General features: G+C 37.6%; 1 protein-coding gene across 5 annotated transcripts in view; it reads right to left on the reverse strand.

The window, feature by feature from the left end:
* Positions 1–21,854, reverse strand: part of CTDP1 (CTD phosphatase subunit 1) — a 181,441-nt gene that overhangs the window by 143,141 nt on the left and 16,446 nt on the right. For all 5 annotated transcript variants that reach the window (XM_039524376.1, XM_039524378.1, XM_039524374.1 and 2 more), the window contains exons 4-8: positions 19,740–19,868; positions 14,397–14,547; positions 4,408–4,498; positions 2,654–2,820; positions 43–1,137 (exon numbers count right to left, since the gene is read on the reverse strand). In XM_039524376.1, coding sequence (XP_039380310.1) covers positions 43–1,137; positions 2,654–2,820; positions 4,408–4,498; positions 14,397–14,547; positions 19,740–19,868 — 1,633 coding nt within the window. The remainder of the gene's footprint in view (positions 1–42; positions 1,138–2,653; positions 2,821–4,407; positions 4,499–14,396; positions 14,548–19,739; positions 19,869–21,854) is intronic.

Raw genomic sequence — 21,854 nt, forward strand, 5'->3', positions numbered from 1 at the left:
ATATTTTCATTAACAGAAGACTGATACATTTCACCTACTTACCTCCCCTTGCTGCAATCAGATGGGTTGCCTTGTTGGGATCATCAGCATTCAGTACTAGGTTCTTTATAATTTTAGCTCCAAGTGCTGTAGCATGATAATGCTCTCGGGTTCTTTCTATGGGGAAATTTGTTGGATAGAGTCCACTAAATATTATGGTAACATCTGCCAATACCTTGCTTTTCAATTCTGGTACTATTTTTCTTATGTCTGGAATTTCACTGATCTCCTTTTTCAGGTATTTATCATACTTGGTATAATAATCAGTGTGCACCCGAACAAGGATCTCTTCAAGGTATATTAAATGGTCATCTTCATCCGTATCTTCTTCTTCTTCCTCTTCTTCCATGCTCTGATCTAAAGACTCACCCATTGTAATCCCAGACTGCTCACTATTCTGGGACTCTGTCTCCGCTTCTTTCTTGTCTGCACACCCATTTCCCAGATCACAAAGGCTGTCCTGTTCGCTTTCTTCTTGCATTTCAAGATCAACTGTCTTGCCATGAGGACACGCGCTAGGTGGAGCTGTCGCCTCCTCAGAATGGTTCACTTGGCCATCCTTTCCCCCACTCATGTCAGTGCAACATTCTTGCTGCAAATTTTCATCTGGTACAGGTTGCTTTGATTTTTTCCAGCTTCTCTTCCCCTCATTTTCACTATCTGAGGCAGAAGAGGACGACGACTTCCTAGCATCTAATCCACTGTCACTTTCACTGTCACTAGACAGTTCAAAGTCCAAGTTATTTGTTCCCTTGTCTTGGGTCTGCTGCTTCTCTGAAACTGTCCTATCATCTTGTTCTGAAGAAATCTGAGACTCCTTAACACTTGTTGAATCATTAATGACGGCAGCATTTGTTTTGTTATCAATGGTTCCACTTAAGGAGTCTCTAACATTTAATTTATCATTGGAATTTAACCCCAAGTTAGAAGTTTCGCTGCTCATAAAGTTACTACCATTTGTAGTACACATCTCTTTTGTAGATTTCCCAAGACCATTACTTTGTTCTTCCACACATGTAACATTCTTTGCTTCTTCAGAATCTTTTGCTGTTATCACTGCAGGATCAGATGCTTCAGTTGTTTTTGAAGAATGATTTACTGAACAAAACACACAAAACAAGTAAGATGAAGTTTTCCTGTTTTATCCTTCCAACTAGAAGTATCCTTCCTTTCCTCCATAAATTAAATAAATTCAATCTACAGATAAACATATCTATGCAACAGAATACTCTCAGTTGGAATTTTCAAAGGGCATAGAGATTTATAGGTACTCAACTCCTATTAAAGCGGCAAAAGAGTTCTGTGGCACCTTATAGACTAACGAACGTATTGGAGCATGGCTTTCGTGGATGAATACCCACTTCGTCGGATACACCCATGAAAGCTCATGCTCCAATACGTTTGTTAGTCTATAAGGTGCCACAGAACTCTTTTGCCGCTTTTACAGATCCAGACTAACACAGCTAACCCTCTGATATTCAACTCCTATTGAAACTTAATAGAAGCGGAGTGCCTAACTCCCGTAAGCCTCTTGAAAATCCCAATTTATGTCACCCTCATCATATTATTTGTCTGCCTCACAAAATTTAATGACTATCTTATTATGTAAGGAAGTATCATTCCCCTTTAGATGTGCAACTGAAGCATAAAAAAACCTGCCAAAGGTCAGAGGAAAAAAGCATATTTCCAGAGTATTAGCCATAAGATCGTCCTCTTTATAAACTTGCAGGTTCTGCTCATATTTTTTCTACCGTCTGTTTTCAGAACTGATTGAGTATAAAACCAAGAAAATGCTTTAGAAATTGAAAAATAAATTTTACTACCATAAAAATTTGTTGATCAAACCCTTTATGAAGGCACTAGTGAGATGCAACAAACGAGAGCAGTGTGTTTCATATGCAGGAAAAGGACTACTCTGTAAATAGCTTTTAGACAGCTTTTTTTGGGCAGCTGACAAGCAGCAGACAAATGCAGTTAATATTCTTGGCAGGAATAGCCAAGGCCATTCTTAGCAGAGATGACCACATCTTGTTCATAAAAAGGCATACATGTGACTTGACTGCTCCTTGGGTCACCACTATTGCCACTACAGCATGCTGATCTCATACTATATATATTGAGAAGTACACGGTCAGGCTATTCATTCCATTCTTATTAATTTTTAACCACATGAAACATTACTAGAGTAAAATAACACAACTGAATTCATTTCTAGATAGTAACAACGGCAAAAGAATGGTAAACAGGCTCATCAGGAACTAAATATGTACAGAAAAATATTAACTATCCTGAAATGAAAGCTTCTCTCTAAAATACCCAACTACGAATAAAGCAAGTTCCTTTCGAGCTACGAGTTTCAATAAATCCTGGATATATTGGCCTTCCCAGTCATCACCTTTTCAGACCTATTTTCTCAGGTGAAAACCACTGCTGTAGCGTCTGTTTTTCCACTGTTTACAGTACCCTCTTAAGATTGCTGAAAATAAAATTCTGTCAAATGCAAACTGGATGAAACCCCACTATTAGTTTTTTGGTTTGGACAACACTTTATCAGCATGGTTTTGGTTTGCTAGTCAACTGCTGCTCCAAAAGTAAATAAATAAAATGGAATTACCCTTCTTTTTCATCTGAGCTTCCCTTGATCCAGGTGGTGCATTAATATCGCCTATACCCTGAAAGTATACATATTTCTTTACAGTTATCAAATTGGGTGCAAACTTCCAAACATCCTCTCGGTCATCAATAATGCAAACCATGGAGTCACCACATGGGAAGAGATTTCTAAAAACAAAAAAAGTTGCTTGTTTTTATTGTCTGTTAAGATTACTATTTAAAACACTCTGGGTTGAAATTCTGTTAGTTGTGTGCGTCAAATGAGCACGAACATTAAACACTAATGATTTCTGAAAATCAACGCATTTATTAGGATTCCGGATGAGTCGATTCATTTACCTGTAACAGTTATACAATCTGCAGCTCTTCTTACTGGTTACTCTACCAATCATCTTTTTGTAGTTTTTAAAAGTTTATGAACAATTAGAAAGAATTTTTCAAGTTAGTTACACAAAAGTCTCAAATAAATAAATAAATAGCAATTAAATTTATTTATCCCCTTCAGTTCCAGTGGTCAAAAATATGAGCCCTCCTAAAGTTTAAATTTGAGTATACATAGTGTATTGCATTGAATTTCAGTCTAGGTTCTTCTACCTAAATAATCCAAAATAATTCAGGAATAAAGGGGCAGGAGCAGTATCATATATAGAAACTTAGTCACACTTATTCATTCCACAGAGATTACATCTAAACAAGAAGTCTTAGTATTTACTGGTCATAAGCCTGACAGGAGAATACTCAGAATAGATCCAAAAATATGCCCAGGATAAGGAAGGGAAAAAAAACAAAAAACAAAAAAAAAGTATGATTTGCGGTGATGAATCCTTCCCTCCACATAAGAGCTCCAATATGGTTATTATTAAATATCAGGCAATCCTATGTTTTACACAGACAAAAGGCCAAGATTGTCAAAAATTGGAGCCTAAAATATGGGTTAAGGAGCTTAATTTAAGCACTGAAGTGTAATTTTCAAAAGTGCTGATCATCAATGAAACTCGAAAGTGATGAATACCCAGCAAAGTCAGGCCACGTAAGTACCTAAATACAGATTCAAGAGTCTAGGCTTTAGGCTACTATTTTGGAAAATCTTGGCCTAAATTTCTACAATATAAAAATGCACAAATTATATTATGAAATGAACCACAAGATGAAATAAAATAGGAGGGCTGCTTGCAAATCATTGCAGGGAAAAAAGTTTAGGGCCAGTCTAGACTACCGCTTAAACTGATCTAATTTATGTCGCCTAGCGGTGTGAAAAAGTCCCCTCCTTCCCCCCCCAGGTGACGCAAGTTTTGCGCCGTCCACACTGGCACTATCTGCCAACATAGCTTACGCTTCTCAAGAAGGTGGAGTAATTATGCCAATGGGATAGCGCATATTCACCAGACGCACTACAACAGCACAGCTGCATTGGTGCAGTTGTGCTGATGTTGCGCTGTAGTGTAGATTTGCCCTGAGTTGCAATTATCTGCAGGCATAAAACATCTGAAAACAAAAGGTTATCACTGAATACGAGACTCTAAATTATCTTGCTTGAACACTACAGGCTGTAATGCCCACTGAAGTATTAAGTAGATGAAGCCTATGAGCATTAGCTAGCAGTTCTCAGTTTTATTGATCTCTGTGAAGGTACAGATTTATGGGGTACAGAAGGGATAAAGACAATTTCTCCCTTTAATACTTATGTTCCCAACATTCTGCCTTCATTTCCTCTCCTGGATTATTTATTAAGAAGTTTCACACCCCCATACATACCTAAGATTCCCTGTTTTAGAAAATGGATCAATACATTCATCTCTTGACAATATCCGATGAGAAAAAAGTTTCTTTTCAGGGTCCAAAAATCCTTTTGAAAGAAGAGTTTGAAGTTAATATTTCTTCACAGCAACATTTTCTCCCTGTTAACATTCTACATAATCTGTTTTCATAGTCCATCACACCAGACTAGACTAAGCCCATCTTTGTGCATTAACAGCAGTACAAATGGAGCCACACAGCCTTTCAATCTGAAATTTAAAATAAACTGTGTGATACTGGTGTAATCAAAAACGCACTGAGATATTTAAGCTCCAAAAAGTATTCATTAGATAGCAGGTAAACACAGTAGATTAGATACCTGTCACTAATTCAGTAGGACTCTTATTTTAAATATCCAATCCCAATTCTTTTAACACAGAAGCAATAATGAAGTTACAAAAATTGTGGCATCAGTGAATAATTAAGGTAAAAGGAAGTAAGCATCGCTGACAGTTAAATAAAGGTTCTGGCAACTTACATTTATAACACTTTAAGACTAAATCCTGTCCTTAGCACATTGTGCCTAAGGTCTGCAGAGAAGTCTCATGCGAACTGGCAAAGTACTGCAATGCTTAAGCATAATGGGCAAGTTAAGGGGCAGTTTCAGTTTGAACTCTTGCATTTGTGGTTTTAAATTGTACCTATAACATTGTTTTAGTGCATTTGTACTTGTACTAAGAATAAATCACAGGATTTGTTGAAATGTTGACCTATTTATGTAAATCTGTGCTGACTGCGCTCTTTGTTAAGAAGGAATATGAGAAGGTATGCCAGCTAATTTAAAGGCAAGATAAAATACAATTAGTTTGGCAAAATGGCAAATTCATCCATATACAAACACGGTAAAGCAGCTGACCTCTCTGTCAATGTAATTAACCTCTCTTTATAAAACAGACATTGTGGTTTCATTACTGCTCTGAAAGAAAAAAAGTGGCGTTTCACGTATTACTCTGGATTTGTCATTTTGCTGAACTGATTGGATTATAATATGCTTTGAGATTAGCTTGAACTTCTCACTATTCCTGCAGATTACACAATCATTACTTATTTATACAAAAACAAATTTCAAAAAAGGTGGCCATGTTGTAGTCTATTGCGCAAGTTTTGAGAAGTGACTACTGATGTCAGGGGGGCAAATCTGAGGCTCCCTGCAGGGGCCTTATGAATTTCCAGTGTGTGTACTCAGAACTTCTGAAAGTCAGTCCCCTTTTAGGGGTCTCATTTTGAGCAAACAAAATCACTAATCTCTTTTGAAAATTTGAACCTATATGTATTAATATAAATGTGTCATTGGAATAACTTAAAACCCATAAAAAGCAAGAAAATTCTGAGTTAAGGACAGAGGTTCAACCTTAACTCACCCGACTATGCTTAAGAATTGCAGCAAACGCATGTAGAATCATCCCCTGTAGAGAGACCCTTGCAGTACCTAGGCATAATGAATTGAAAATATTAACTACAGAGAACCATTGCCACACACAGAAAGAATATATTTTGACAAACTGTATGTAATTCGTCATATACTGCATTATTGTACAACTGTCACACCATCAGCTGTTCTCCCTCTCCCCAATCATCAGAGTAAAACAGAAGCTTTCCATTCTCATTAGTACATTCCTGCCTAATTTGTCAATGAAACCACAATCAAGTACTTGCTACATTGTCACATTACACGTAGTAAGAACATACATAAGTGTTGACAGCAAATGATGATGGAAGATGCAGAACACAATTATTAACAGGGCTTTGGTAAAAGTCTAGTTCATTTATGCTTTTTCCTGGCAACTGATGGCAGGTAAAAAGAAAATTGAGGACAGTCACTACAGATGCAAAACTGTCCACACAAACTGAAGGCACTATGTGGGGAAAAAAAAAAAAAAGTCAGGTCCATTACATCTTTATCTTCTTAAAGTTTAAGCTTTCATATGACTTTACCAGTTCCTAAGACAGCTCATTATGGATTAGTCACACAAAATTTCAGTGAAGCCTTATAGATTATTCAATTTAATACCAAAGTACATTAAGTAACCAAAAGGCATAATCTTTACTAAGGAACTTCTCTCTCAAATTTACTTTTCTAAAACATTGCCAACTCAATGGAAAAACAAAAGTATAATATCAATTTGTTTATATATTTCACAGAAATGGCATATGGGAGGCACATAATATTTCATTGATGGAATAGGGTTAATTTGCTTTAACAAAATGTCTGTCATTAAATCTTTAAGAATTTTTCACCAGTACTGATTATGAAGTGAGTTTCTTCCATAAAAGAACAACTGAGACACCCAGTGGCTAGACCATGTATTAACAAAACAAAAAAAAACACACCCAGCAACTGATCCACCAGCAGGTACTGACTAAACACAAAGTTCCTTGTAGTTCATTGGTCAAGGTTTTCTTCCTCTTTACAAAAAGAAGAACTACACACATTTTTCCTCTTAGGAGGAATGTCAGAAAATGTGAAGTGAAAAATTAAAAAAACCTCTTAATGTTATTACTTATCAAGCTATACATTAGAAAGAAAAAACAGCAGGTGTGGCTTGCTATTTATGGCTTTGTTGAAAGCATTTCCTGTTAGGCTATAATTGCGACCTTTCACTAGTTAGCATACATTTTCGATATTTTTCATACCACAATATATGCACATCTCAGAACAGCATTTAACACTGAGCTTCACAAATAAATTTTACTCATTAATACATTTACCCATCAAGTCACATCTTAACACACATGAAAAGAAGTTCATTGCACATACAACAAGTACAGCCAAACATGGATTATTTAAAGCCTTTTATAGAAGCCAAAGTAGACAACTAACACAGTCCTAACTAGAAACAGTGAGTTTATATAGGCCTACTTATTCTTTTACAGCAGCCACCCATTTGTTGAATACAATTTTTAATCAATTACATGTTCCATTACACAAAGATGACAATCAGCTCTTCATTCTCCTGCTTTTATACTGATAGAAAATTCTCTATAGATCTAGAGATCACACACACCCATTCTACAGAAACCCAAAATTATTTAAGTGGCACTCATTACAGCCCCCCTTTACCACCACCCTGTCTCCCAGTTGTTTCAGCCCACTGAATTTCTTCCACAGCTATGGAATTGTTTACCAATAATTAAGATAAAGTAACAATAAGCAGTTTTAAAAATTCCAACCACCACCACCAGCACATGGGAATGAGAGACAAAGAGGACAATATCACAGATACATCACCATACTTGATTTTTCTACTCCAAGATGCTCAGACACTGTGGTGATGGACATAATATAAAATTACAGAGAGAAGAATTTAGTCTCCTCCTACTTAAATGCACAGGACTTGTTTGTTTCTAAGTTTATAATTCAAAGTTAGTAATTAGTTAATTTTACTGCTTAACCGTTTCAATTTTTTTAGATAAAAGAATGTAAAGCACTGGGTACATAGTGATATTTAATATTTTAAAAGTGTGCTATCTTAAATCTGACCTTCTCAATACATTTTAAAAGCTCAACTAGTCTATCAGATGTCAGAAGGTAAACAAATGTTCTATCTGGGACAGATATATCTCTAGGAGGAGGAAGAGGGAATGTATTCAGTACTTGCCACAAACTGGAAAAAAGTTAAACACTTTTACAAGTTACCCTGGGGAGAAAATATATGTAATTATTTTGTATAAACCTGAAGGAAAAACGATAAAGTTTAACTAGGATGCCATCAAAGAAAAACACCAAAAACCTAATGAAGACATTAATGTCGTCTCTGGGTATAAACACATGAGCCTATCTACTCTATTTCGGTTCTTCTAGAGTCCTATAACTCCAGCATCTGCACACCTTTTGGGTGGGCTTAATATTCAGTAATGAATGGTCTTGATTACAATAAAGATCAGATGACAGAAAATGAATGTGCAAATGATTACAGCACCTGCACCACTATACTATATTTCTGCACAATTAGACTATCAATATTTATATTGTGCTAGGCTAAAGTATGGGAAGAATTCACCCGTGCTCTGAAGAGCTTAACAGTCCAACAGACAGAAAGAGAGACAAGGTGCAGGAAAGGGATACAAACTAAGAAAACAATCAGCTTGATGGTAGGCATACATGTCTGTTATGTATCTGCTTATATATTTGCTTTCCCTCTAGTACAAAAACTTAGTTTTAGGGTATTTTGAGGGGTGACAACTCATGGGTGAAGTGGGGAGGAGAAGGAATTGTTAGAGTAAGAGGGAAGTGAGTAAAGCAAGCGGACAGCACAAAATGCTATGTGAACCCGGGGAGTGTGTGGGAGGATAGCTGAAGGATTGCAGTGGTAGGAGAGGGATGACAGCAGTACAGCAAGTAATAAAGAAGGTCCACAGGCCAAGTTTCAGACAGGAAGATGTCAGGAGGTGGCAGCGGCATCTCCCTGCTACTGTTGCTCTCAGTTCAGAGAGAAAGCCACTGGGCCCAGTGACCCAAGTGGGCCTCTCCAACCACATATGGAAGGGGTTTGGGCAGGAAAGCTCTGGACTTATTCCCTGCATCTTTGAGCATAACTAGTGCTGGCTGCTTTAGAGAAGCAGTCATTCTCTGAAAAAATCTAGCACAGGCCAACATAGGAGACATTAACTAGATCATTAGTATTTCAGTATAAGAATGCCTTTGTTCAAATGTTACCTCCTCTATACACATTTCCAGGTCTCAGCACCCAGAGCAGAGTGCCAGAGCCAGACACAGCCCCATGGAACAGGTGCCACTGCTTTGGCATGTACTCACTTTCCAATCCCCACACCCCATTCCCTGGGCCTTACCTTTCAGCATCTCCAAGTATACTCATGCATGCTGATGTAGTGAAAACTACACTTGGCAACCTTTCAGTGACTTATTGTTTTTCCCCCCTGCACCTCTGTTATAAAATGTACTGAAAATTCCTATGCCAAAAATTGTAGCCTTACTTAGTGGGGATATCAAAATAAAACCAACATGGGGCTTACCACAGAAATTAAGCCTCAACTTTAATTCTGCCATTCCCTTATTTACCACAGAATCTGGCAAGAGTTACTGACCTGATCATCCAATGGGAGTCAAGGATTCTCAGTCCCTGGTGACTTACTTTAATTCTAGAACAACCTACTTTGCCATAGATCAGGAATGGCCAAACTTACTGACTCCGAGCCACATACGACAATCTTCAGAAGTTCAAGAGCAAGGGCTTCAGCTCCATGGGAGGCGCCTCCTGGGGCATCAGACCCACTCCTATTGATGCCCCTCGGCAGCCCTGGCCAGGCCCCCTCCTTGCCACGGCAGTTGCTGGAACCAGCAACCTGGGAGCTGCAGCCTGTGGGGAAAGGCAGCAGCAAACAGCTGGGAGCAGCAGGGAGAGTCACTGTTTTTGCTGCTGCCGTTCTCTGTGGAGCTAAAACAGTGGACCCTCCCTGCAGCTCCCAGCTCTTCGCCTCTGCGTCTCCACATGGAGCTAACACCTGGGAGTTGCAGGGAGGGACCGCTGAGGGAGACGTGCCTAGGGTGGGCTTGACTCAAGCTGTTGGAGGAGCCCAAATCTTTAAATTGTGTCGTTCCCCCACCACCAGCAGGCACCAGTCATCTCTGGCAGAAGCTTCTACACCCTCACTAAAACTTGGAGATGGTTCAATATGTTCAGCTGAAAGTTACAGATAAAACATGTGTATTCCAGTTGCTGAAGAACACGTTTCTACATAGAGTAAACTGAAGACACAATTTTACACTTGTTAATCACATCACGTTAATATAATAAGATATTTGGCATGTATAACAAAAAATCATTGCCAAATGAATTTATAATCAGACATTTGAAGGTGTGAACTTATCTGTATTAAAATTCTCCCATATACAGTACTTACATTTATAGGCAAGTCATGCTATTTTTTATTCTGGTTTGACGCACTGGCCAAGTATGTTTATTTCATATTCTTCAAATTCTGTCAGGCAATACGATTTTAACTGCTCAAAAGGCATTTTCATTGGGAAATCAATCGGGCAGCACCTTCGTTAGATTTATCACCATACTACTTCTACAGTAGCTATGTCCACAGCAGCTATGTCATGAGGGAGGGATAGCTCATGGTTTGAGCTGCTCATGGCCTGCTAAACCCAGGGTTGAGAGTTCAATCCTTGAGGGGGCCACTTAGGGACCTGGGGCAAAAAAAAATCAAAAATAAAAAAAAAAAAATCAGTATTTGGTCCTGCTAGTGAAGGCAGGGGTATGGACTCGAAGACCTTTCAGGATCCCTTCCAGTTCTATGAGATGATGATGATGATGATGATGATAATAATAATAATATGTGGAGATATACCTATTATTATTATGAGCCTAAATAACATAGCATCACTAAATTGTTATATTAACTTGTGTATTTATATATTATACATAATATATAAATATAAAATTAGCTCTAGCAGGTAACTACAGAAGTTATACCATTAAAAAAAATCATGTTACTTTCAATAAAAGGTTCTGCCCCCCAAACTATACCCATGTTAAAAAGTGGGGGCCCCTCCGGTTCTGGTGACCCCCTCCCTCACTTCTACAAAGCTTCCGGCACCCTTGCACCCAAGCCCTCCCCCTTCCTGGCTCCGGGCCTAGCACTTGGGGGGTTAAAAGAGCCTTGGGCTGACTGGGGGGGAGGAAGATCACAGCACTCCCCTGACCATGGGGCCCTGGGCAGTCACCTACCTATAAGGCTGGCCCTGTCCCCCCCTAAATTATATCCCCCCCCCATACCATGCAACCCTCACTTTTGTGCTGCCCACTGCTCTCTGGCTGCCCAGCTCTGAAGGCAGCGTCACCATCAGCAGCAGCACAGAAGTAAGGGTGGCAATACTGTGACCTCCCTACAACAGCCTTCTGACCCCCGACGCCCCCACAACTCTCTTTTGGTTTGGGAGCCCCAGGGTTACAACGCCATGACATTTCAGATGTAAATATCAAACTGTGAAACTGACTTTTTAAAATTCTATGGCTGTGAAATTGACCCAAATGGACTATACACTGGAGTTGGAAACATACCGCCCATCTATTCTACCCCCTCCGATCTGAATCAGAAATATTCTATCATTTTTCTTTACAAAGAGGGGTGGCCACAAGAATGGCCCAAAAGTCTCTAAGTGGCAGCCAGTCTCAGTGGGAGCTCAGCCCAATGTTCCGTATTGCAACTGGACGGTATCTGGTGTGGGGATCATAGTTTGTGCAAAATTTATACACACAGGAGATCAAAAACAGAAAATACAGACGGGAAAACATATAGTGAAAAGGGTACAGGACCTGGAGCCACTTGAGGGGCAAAAAAGGAGTGCCAGGGAATCGTGTTTTCTGGTCTCAGATACAGGGGCCTCACAGAGATAAGAAAAAAAAAATCTCAGGAGCATGCAGAAGGGGCAATCAAAGGTGTGCGCAGAATATCTGGGGAAGCATACAGAAGGTGTATGCGAAATCTAGCAAGGCAGAGTGGTTTAAGTTTTTCCATATGGATAAAAGACTACTTTGTTTCATCTTCTATTTCCCCATGTGTCAGATATTCCCTTACAGCCATCTGTTACCCCTTTCTAAATACTAACTGAATATTTCTCACTATAAATTATTTCTCTGAACAATACTGCCATCAAGTGTTCAACACTTGCACAGACTACGTCTAGTTTCACATTATTACAGCTTGGCCATCAATCTGTCACATACTCATCAGCAGCTCAACTTTCTCTTCCTACCAGCACAGGATACTACAGCAGAAACTAGCAAAAGCGAGAATGTGATATCACCACATCAAGTGCTCAAGTTTATCATGCAAGAGAACCAAACTTAAGTCCCATTTCCTCATTCCCTGAACAAACCAGAACCACACTCCATCAGGAAAAGGGGAATGTGTTAAGATAACCATTGTGTCCAGTGCTGTGCAATAAAGACAGTCCCTGCCCCCAAAATTTATTATCTTAATGACACTGATGGCCTCTAAAGGGAGCTTCACCAAGTATATCAGCCACCAAATAATGAATGATATAGAGTCAATAGGGAACAAGTCTTGTGGTTCTGCCAAAAAAAAAAAAAAAGGGGGGGGGGGGGACGGACGGGGACGACAGCCTTCCCTTCTCTCCAGAAGGGAAGAGTTACTTGGATCCTCTAACTAAATCATTAGTTTCAGGTTACAGGAGTCTCTTGCAATCTTTAAGCACATCAAATTGCATCTTCAATGCCTTACTTAACTTGGATCAAAATTCTCTATAAAATCTCCTGTTCTGTAGTTTATCATCTCTTGTAGCTTATCATCTCATGTCATTATTTAACACTGGTATCCAGACAGGCCGAAAGGCCCTAATAAAAAACAGAGTCCCGTTGCGCTTGACACTCTACAAACACACAAGACACAATACAACAGGAGGAAAAGGATACGGATAACAGCAATAGGTACAGTTTTACTCACTGACAACGTTCACTAGATTGAGACACAGATTAGTGTGTATTTTTATTTCTTCCACTGGTGTCACAAACTAATGAATTACTTAGCTGCCATTGACATGATCCTAACAGAATATTAACAGAGTATTTTATAAAAGCAAAATCTAAGGAAACTAACAAAAACAGAAACATGAAGTTCAGTAGGGGAAAACAGCCAAGTTTACAGTTCAATCATATGTTGGTGGTCATGTCCTCAACATTACCCTAACATGCAAGTGCCTAGCATTAATTAACTTTCATTTATGTCTGTTGAAAAATGATACTGTACATTTCCCTTTCCTTTTAAATTAACACATTGAGAACAAGTTTTAATGAGATTGTGAGAGGCAAGATCTGTAACTTGATGGGAAAGGATATGAAAACACTGAAATACAAATGTTATTCTCTGAGAAATGTTATTCTCTGCTCCAAAAGAAGGGCACAAATAGAACTATCATAAGCACCTCTTTGCAGTCTCCATATGAGTAGAGATTAATAAGACTGGGACTTTTCAGCTTGGAAAAGAGATGACTGGGAGAGGGGAAATACAATAGAGGTCTATAAAATCATGACTAGTGGAGAAAATAAATAAGTGTTATTTACTCCTTCTCATAACACAAGAACTAACAAACAGCAAATCAAACTAACAGGTAGCAGGTTTAAAAAACAAACAAAAGAAGTATTTCTTCAATAGTTAACCTGTGGAACTCTTTTCCAGAGGATGTTCTAAAGGCCAAAACTATAACAGGATTCAAAAAATAACTAGATAAATTCATGGAGGATAGGCCCATCAATTGCCGTTAGCCAGGATGGGCAGGGATGGCGTCCCTAGCCTCTGTTTGCGAGAAGCTGGGAATGAGTGAAAGGGGATGGATCACTTGACGATTACCTGTTCTATTCATTGCCTCTGGGGCACCTGGCATTGGCCACTGTTGGAAGACAGGATACTGAGCTAGATGGACCTTTTGTCTGACCCAGTATGGGCATTCTTATGTTCTCATGTCAGCTGATTGACATTAACAGTGATACTTCTATGGAAGGGAGACAAAAGATTTATGCCTCTCAATCCCTATCCTGAAGGGAGTGTTGCTTCCAGACTGCCTGAGGAAGGCATAGGGTGAAACCCAGATACCTCATCTAATCCAACCTGTAAGGACATTCTTGAGATGCAAAGAGAGAAGAAAATTGTGGCTCATTTCCTAACAAACAAACAGCAGGGCTGTATCTAAGTAAAAGGGAGAAATTACTACATGGACTGGGTTCCAAAAAAGCTAAGCATTCTGCTTATGGAACTTATTCTTTATATTTAGACAAAATTTTCAATGCAGTATTTTAATTTGCAGTATTAATTTACAGTTTTGGGTCTTTAATGGCATTATAGTTTGCACAGGATCTTCTTTAGAGGTATAGGTGGACAGAGACTTGGAAAAGAACAGAAAGTCAGTCACATCAAATCTTAAAAGCTGATAACTCAAGTATTCCAAGCAGCATGCTACTCACCTGCAATTGTATGTGCATAAAGTCTGCTACCGAAGGTAAAAACATGTAATTCATACAGCTTGGCAATCTTTTCTAAGAATTCCTTGCAATGAGGACGCAAACGAGTATGCAGCATAGGTTCACCTCGACCTAACTGGAAATGGAATATTCCCTAGAAGAGAACAAATAACCCCATAGCAAGACTTGTAAAGAAATTAAGTTTAGTACAAAAATAAACATGCCTACAAGCACCTCCCTTTACCTCAGTTTTATTCGGAGATCCTATTTCAGCCCAATTAAGATGAATAAGATTTTCATTTGGAAATATATTTGAGCCAAAGCATATTTTGTTTTTCATAAGGCAGAAAAACACATTTTTGACTTGAATTGTTTACAATGTTAGAATACTGAAAGAGTTCCTTAGGCTTTCAAAGGTTTGTTTACAAAACAAATTTTAAGAAAATATCCAGTGAAATTTCTTAAAGGGTTTGTTTTACTCTCAGTGATGAGAGACATTAGTTTTACTACATACTAGGCTGAAAAATAAAACAAATGGCCAATTTGTGTTGAATGAAAAAAATTGTACCTATGAAAATTCATATAGCAGCTCAGGAAGGAACATACAGAAGTGTCAGAGTAAGCTGTGCATTCATTTATGAACCCCCTGAATACTTGCTTTATAAACATGGATTTACCCAGATACAGACAGTCATTGAACTATGCAGGTCATTTATTTTATTTTGCTGTCACTGATGCCTCTCCGATGAGCTAAAACATTAACAAGTATAACCTTGTTAGGCATGTGGAAGTGCAGGGTGGATAAAAATCAATGGATTTAAAAATAAATAAAAAAACACGGATTTTTTTTGATCAACTGCTTTTTGAGGAAAAACCCCATCTAACGATAGCTTTAATTAAGATACATTATAGCGCAAAGATATCGCATCATGGAATAGGGATTATAAATTCTAATTTTATAGTATGAGACAATATATTCATGTAATGTTTAAGAAAAGTTTTGTAAATGAGTTCAATAGTTCATGGATTAGGAACCCAATCTTATGGGGTTCCAGGGGCTTCTGTATAGATTTAGGTTAATCTTTCTATCTACCCAATGGAACTCAGTGCTCAGTCTAGAGGATACCATCAGAGATGCTTAGTTTTGCAGTTCTCGAACTGTGGATGTGTTTCCCCAGAGATAAACATGCTTGTTAACAGCAAAAATGTTTTTAATATATAGAGGTGAGAAATAACAGACCTCAACCCTATCGTCACTCTGCAAATTCATGTACACAGTCAATCCCTTATGTCTCTCTAAAAGTGCAAAGTTTCAAAAAGTTCAATGACTAGAAGATTGTTGGAGGTGGAATAGAGCTGGACAAGGAGAAGAAGTCTGGAGATAAATGTGAGGAGGGAAGGACAGGCAATAGAAACAAAAGTGAAACTGTGTGAGCAGCATATTCCAGAAATCTTGAGGTCCTTCTGGGTGTAGCCTTCATTGATTTGAGATCTACCATACTATTCTCTCACTAGAAGGGAAAACCTATAATGGCAGCAGGCCATAAAAGAGACCCACTTTGGGAATATTTTGATGAAGTTCCTCTACCTGTGGTAAGACAGACATGCGTGCAAAATGCAAACAGTGCAACAAAGAAATGCAAGCCCTGGTTGCCCAAATGAAACAACATCATGAGAAGTATTCCTTCTCAGGAGGAAGCTGTGTTGAAAATGATGAAAGGAACATGTCTGAACATGCAGGATCTTCAGGTTGGTAAACTTCTTTATTTCATACTTCTTTCTTAAGGACTGCCTGTCTTCCTTCTGGACTATTCTTGAATTCTCATGTTTGAGCAAAAAATATAGTTGTTACTCTATGGTACAACATTTTAGATGCAGTTGTGATAAAATAAAAAGCTGAAATAGGCATATCTTCCTTTTACAATTTCACCTTTAAAGTAGTACTGAGTGTCAGTGAATGCAATGAGTAATAATTAAGTAACTGCATTAACTTATTTTGTTTAGGAGAATCCATCTTCAACATACAGGATTCTGAACACTATCCACCTTCAAGATCACCATCATTTTCCATAGTTTGAGTTATCTGCCAATGACAGTGTTTCAGTCACATCACGTATGTCACATAACCACAGTACATCACTTGTAGCCCAAAAAAAAGAAAAAAAAATCTCCATAATCCAGAAACAACCATAGAGAAGTTTGTGATAAGAACCAGCAGATTACAAAAGGAGGTAATTGATAAACAAATGCAATTTTTTTCATGTGACAAACTCTTTCCATTATGATTGAGAATCCACACTTCATTAACATGGTTTAGTGATTAAGACCAGGATACAGTCCACCCGACAGAGCAGATGTCGCAGGCAAATTGCTGGATGAAGTGTATGAAAGAGAAATTGAGCAGTGTGCAAAAAGATCTAGAGGGTAAAATTGTTAACCTGAGTCTTGATGGGTGGAGCAATGTCCACAATGATCCTGTTGTATGTGCTTATGTGACAACAGAAGAAGGGAAATGTCTTCCTTACAGAAATTGATACATCAGGAAATGTACTCACAGCAGAATACTTATAAGTAGCAGTAAAAGCTATAATAAACTGAAAAAAAAATTATTCAAATGTCTAGTACGTAGCTTGGTCACAGACAATGCTGCAAACGTATCCAAGATGAGAAGAAATTTAGAAGAGAGTCCCAAGCTAATAACATACGGTTGCAGAGCTCATTTTAATGCACCTTCTAGCCAAAGACTTCAGTGTTTCAGAAATCAAGGCTAATAGTTTTGAAATTACAAAATACTTCCATAACAACCACTTTGCAGTAGCTGCTCTGAAAAAAGTGGGAGGAGCGAAGCTAACTCTCCCACAAGACGTGCGATGGAACTCAGTAGTGGACTGTTTTGAGCACTTTATCAAGAACTGGCCTAATCTGATGACAGTTTGTGAACAAAATTGTGAAAAAATAGATGGCACTGTCATAGCCAAAGCTCTTAACATTGGGCTTAAGAGAAATGTTGAACACATGCTGAGTACCCTGAAGCCTATTTCTGTAGCCTTGACCAAAATGCAGGGAAAAAGCTGTTTTATTGCTGATGCTATTGAAATTTGGAAAGGAACTGACTGAGATTTTAAAAAAAGAAATATGCAATGACAGAGTTAAATTACAAACATTAAAAAAACAAATGGGACAAGTATTATCTCCAGCTCATTTTCTTGCAAATATTCTCAATACTCGGTATCAGGGTCAAACCTTAACTGCTGAAGAAGAGGAGTTGGCTATGACATGGACATCCAGCAATCATCCCTCCATCATGCCAACTATAATAATAAACTTCCGAATTAAGGGTGAACTATTCAAGAAATACATGTTTGCTGATGATGTTTTAAAGAAAGTCACACCAGTGAAAGGTGGAAGTCACTTAAGCACTTGGATTCAGAGACTGTTTAAGTGATAATCTCACTTTTAACAGCAGTAGCTTCTTCTGCCGGTGTAGAAAGAATATTTTTCTTCCTTTGGACTAATTCATTTCAAATTGAGAAATCATTTGTGACCTGAAAAAGCAGGAAAGCTTGTTTTTCTTTTCCAGATTAGAAACAAACAGGAAAATGAAGGTGAAGATGACTGAATTAGCTGCAGAAGCCAATATTTTAAGTTTCTCATGTTGACCTGGCTGACAGTTAATTTTTTTAACTATTCCATTTAAAAATCAACTATTTTAGTTAAAAACAATTTTAACAAAAAAACAAACCTCATTTTAAAAACCTTAAATATTTAACTGAATTCAAAAATTCATGTGCTTGTTTTGTTAAAATATTATATGTGTTTTCTGTTGAAGAAAATAATCCAGAATACACAACATTGTTGTTTTAGTTAAAAGAACAATTTAAATGTCTATCTGGTGATGTTCTCCTCCTAATATAGCATGGCAAGAAAATCCTCCAAATATTAATGATTAACCTGTTGAACTGGAAATAGTTCATCTCTCAATAATTTCATAAATATCTGCTTCAATTACCTTTGGTAAATGAAATAACCAATCATCCATTTTCTGATATAGCTATAAAACTCGTCTGAAAAGTTTTCAAAATAAATCACTTTAAAAATGTATATAGTGTGTACCTTCTAAAAATTAAACCTACATCTATCTCTGAGCTGTGATGAATATGTATTAAGGTTATAACAACCAACAAGAATGCACTTATGTAGAAATCCGTGATTAAATTGAGTCTTCCTGACTAGTGAATTAAATCAAATCTACTCAGTGGAAGTGTGAATTTAAGTTACTCTATTTGTTCTAAGGTCTCCAACAAGGAAACATGAAAACAAACTCAATTTTCATCCACGCAGTTGCTTACCAACTTCTCTGAAAGGAAACAACTTGACACTTACCTGAAAGAGCACATTAATACTTTTTTTGCAAGCAAGGATGAAGACAGAGTTGGGAAATCACCTGGTGTTATCCTGAAAATCACTTCTAACAACACTCCCTTAGGAGCATCCTGTGTACTGTTTCTAAGTGGGAGTTCAGGGAAAAGGAAAAAGTGCTAAGGGGCAGCAGAGAGGATTTTTTTTTTGGTAAATTAACTGCATCAGAATGTTTGACCTACTAGTCAGAATTAACACTGGAACTATAAGAGATGAGGGGAAAAAAGTCTATTTTGAATTAGTTTACTTTGTGTATAGTCATTTTCCCATGTGTGAGACAATCTTTCACGCAGCAAAGAGACAGAAAAACATGAAATGTGATTGCAAAACCCACAGACTGGCAGACACACACAGGTGGACATCTAGCATCCAAGGTACTTTTAACTCATTTTCTTTGTTTCCAAGCTGAAGATGCCCTACTAATTAAGAACCTAGAAGCTTAGATCAAAGATATATGGTAGGTTTAGTTAAACACAGTATGAGATGGGACAAAGTTAACCTAACCTGAACAGAAATCTTCATTTTATTTTTGAAGACACTCAGTTCAGCTATTTCTTTCTAGTGCTATAACCTGAGAAGCCAACATTGTATTAGCATGAAAACCAAGAATTAAGTGACTAGCTTAGCTTTGTTGTCCAAGCCGAGTAAAACAGAAATCACAGAACTATATAAATGATGGAAAGTAAATTATTTACTTTAAAAATAATTTCAATTTAAATAATCAAGGTGTTTCATTAACTAATGACAAAAAAATTGAAATATGCTTTATAAATCTTGTGTCCCTTATGTTTTTTCATTCCTTGACTAGCTTTTCTCCTACATTTTAATGTACAATGTGCGTTCTTACAGAACTGTCACTTCATTAGAACGGAACAGAAAACTTCTTGTGATTAGTGGTTTGAGAACATAATAGTAAATAATATTTACTTTATTAGACATCTGTTGGCAGTGCTGTTCTGTCGTATGGATCAACGTCTGGTCCAAATCTACCATCAGCACCAGCTTTCGATTTCGGTGTAGTCGCTGCTGGTCTTCCCGTCCTAGTTGTTCAGCTTGCTATAATAAAGAGATTTACAGACTGAGCATAATCTGAGACAAGTCAATGAAATTTAAAATAAATCAAATTTATGACTCATCAGAAGACCAAATGCTCAGTAACTTCTGAAGAAATTTTGCCACTCACCCATTTTACTTTCGCTAGCTTTCCAGCCATTTTTCAGTAAAAGGAACCACGTAATTTATGTATAGAAACCTGTCAAACACTGTTGCTCTTGTATTAAAAGCAACCAATCTACAACACATCAAGGCACCAAAAAGCATTGAAGGTCAAGATTTTCAAAAGCAATTACCACTAGTTTTGGTGCACAACTTGAGATACCTTAGCAGAGCCTGATTTTCAGAAAGTGCTGAGCATATTCAAAAATAAAATAAAATAAAATCAGGAGTCTCAAATTGTGCATCCAAAAACTGAAAATCCCTTCTAATAACACTCCCTTCAGAGTGTCCTGTGTCTACGGAATAAAGTATCCAAGTTAAAAATAAATTAACCCCAGTGAATTCTTCTATTATTGACACCCCAGGCAGAGAGAAGTTAAACCCTACTGCCAAAACTCTGTTGGTGTAACAGATGAAAATATACAAGTTGCAAATGACAAAAAGAACAAACAAAAAATCATATTTAGCTTGTGCTCCAAATGAGAGAAGAAGTGCTAGAGGAAATAACTGATGTTTGTCAAATGGAACAAATGGGAGATTTTACAAATAATTTTAAGCTCCAAGAAGAGATTTAAAATCAATGGCTAGTAAACAAATTTAACATTATGAAAAGTTGGATTTGACCACATTTCTTTGAACTAAAGAGATCCATTTGTTTCTCCCTATACAAGTTTTAACATACACCTCTACCTCGATATAACGCGACCCGATATAACACAAATTTGGATATAAGCGGTAAAGCAGCACTCCAGAGGGAACGGGGGGCGCCCTCTGGCAGATCAAAGCAAGCTTCACCTATAACGCGATAAGATTTTTTGGCTCCCGAGGACAGCGATATATCAGGGTAGAGGTGTACTTACAAGTTGTTATAATTAAACACAAACTGGTCTTCTAATGTGTGTTATACTTATATCTCCTTATTTAGGTCAGGAAGTTAACTGGCTGGTGCCCAGCATTCTAGTAAAGTATGCAAGTAATTTACATAAGTTAAGTTTGAGTTTTTAAAAGGCACAGATGGGAGTTGGGTTGTAACCACCCTTTGTGCCTTGGAAGAGCTCGACCAAAACTGGCATTTTTTAGACTCTAGCATCTTCCCCCAAACTATTTATTTATAAACTTCTAAAACTGAAAGAGGTAAGAGGAGGAAAAAGAGAGAATAAAGTAGAGAAGAGGATAGAAAGAAGAAGAGAGTTAGTATAAAAAAAGGAAAGAAAGCTGGTGAAAAAACAGGGAAATAGGAGGGTTTTTTAAATTATATTTAAAATAATCAACTCCTTTTCCCAAAAAGGCCAGTGAGACAGGAACATTCCTGTTTATTTTAACATCTTCACTGCTCAGAAGTTTTATTGCAATATTTAGGCCTCACAAGCTTTTCAAATACAAAGTTTATGTCACAGACACTAAAATGTTACAGAAGACAATGGACCATTTCTCTTTCCTTCCCTTGAAATGTGGAGAAACTGGGTTTCAGAAATATTTCAGCCTTTGGAGGTTATTATAAGTGGTGAAAATAAGACTTTCACCAATTGATTTTTTCTGAAAAGGCAGAAACCTCATGGAAAGCAGAAGATTTCAAAGCTACCACCACAAGGGCATCATAGCCTTGCAGTAAGCAACATTACAATACTGCAGAATCAGATGTGATTGCTAATGTAGTTCTATAATCTATATCAGTACATGCTAACACTATTAGAAAAATTAATTACTCAATACTTGTCTATAGAGCAGACTTCAGTAAGTATAACTAAAAACTGCAAATCTCAGCTTCCTTCTCAAAGTGAGGCCAATCCAATATTTTATATTAAATGGGCACACCTCTTTGAGGAA

This window comes from Mauremys reevesii, linkage group 2 (assembly GCF_016161935.1).
Source record: "Mauremys reevesii isolate NIE-2019 linkage group 2, ASM1616193v1, whole genome shotgun sequence".
In the NCBI taxonomy this organism is placed as follows: domain Eukaryota; kingdom Metazoa; phylum Chordata; order Testudines; family Geoemydidae; genus Mauremys; species Mauremys reevesii.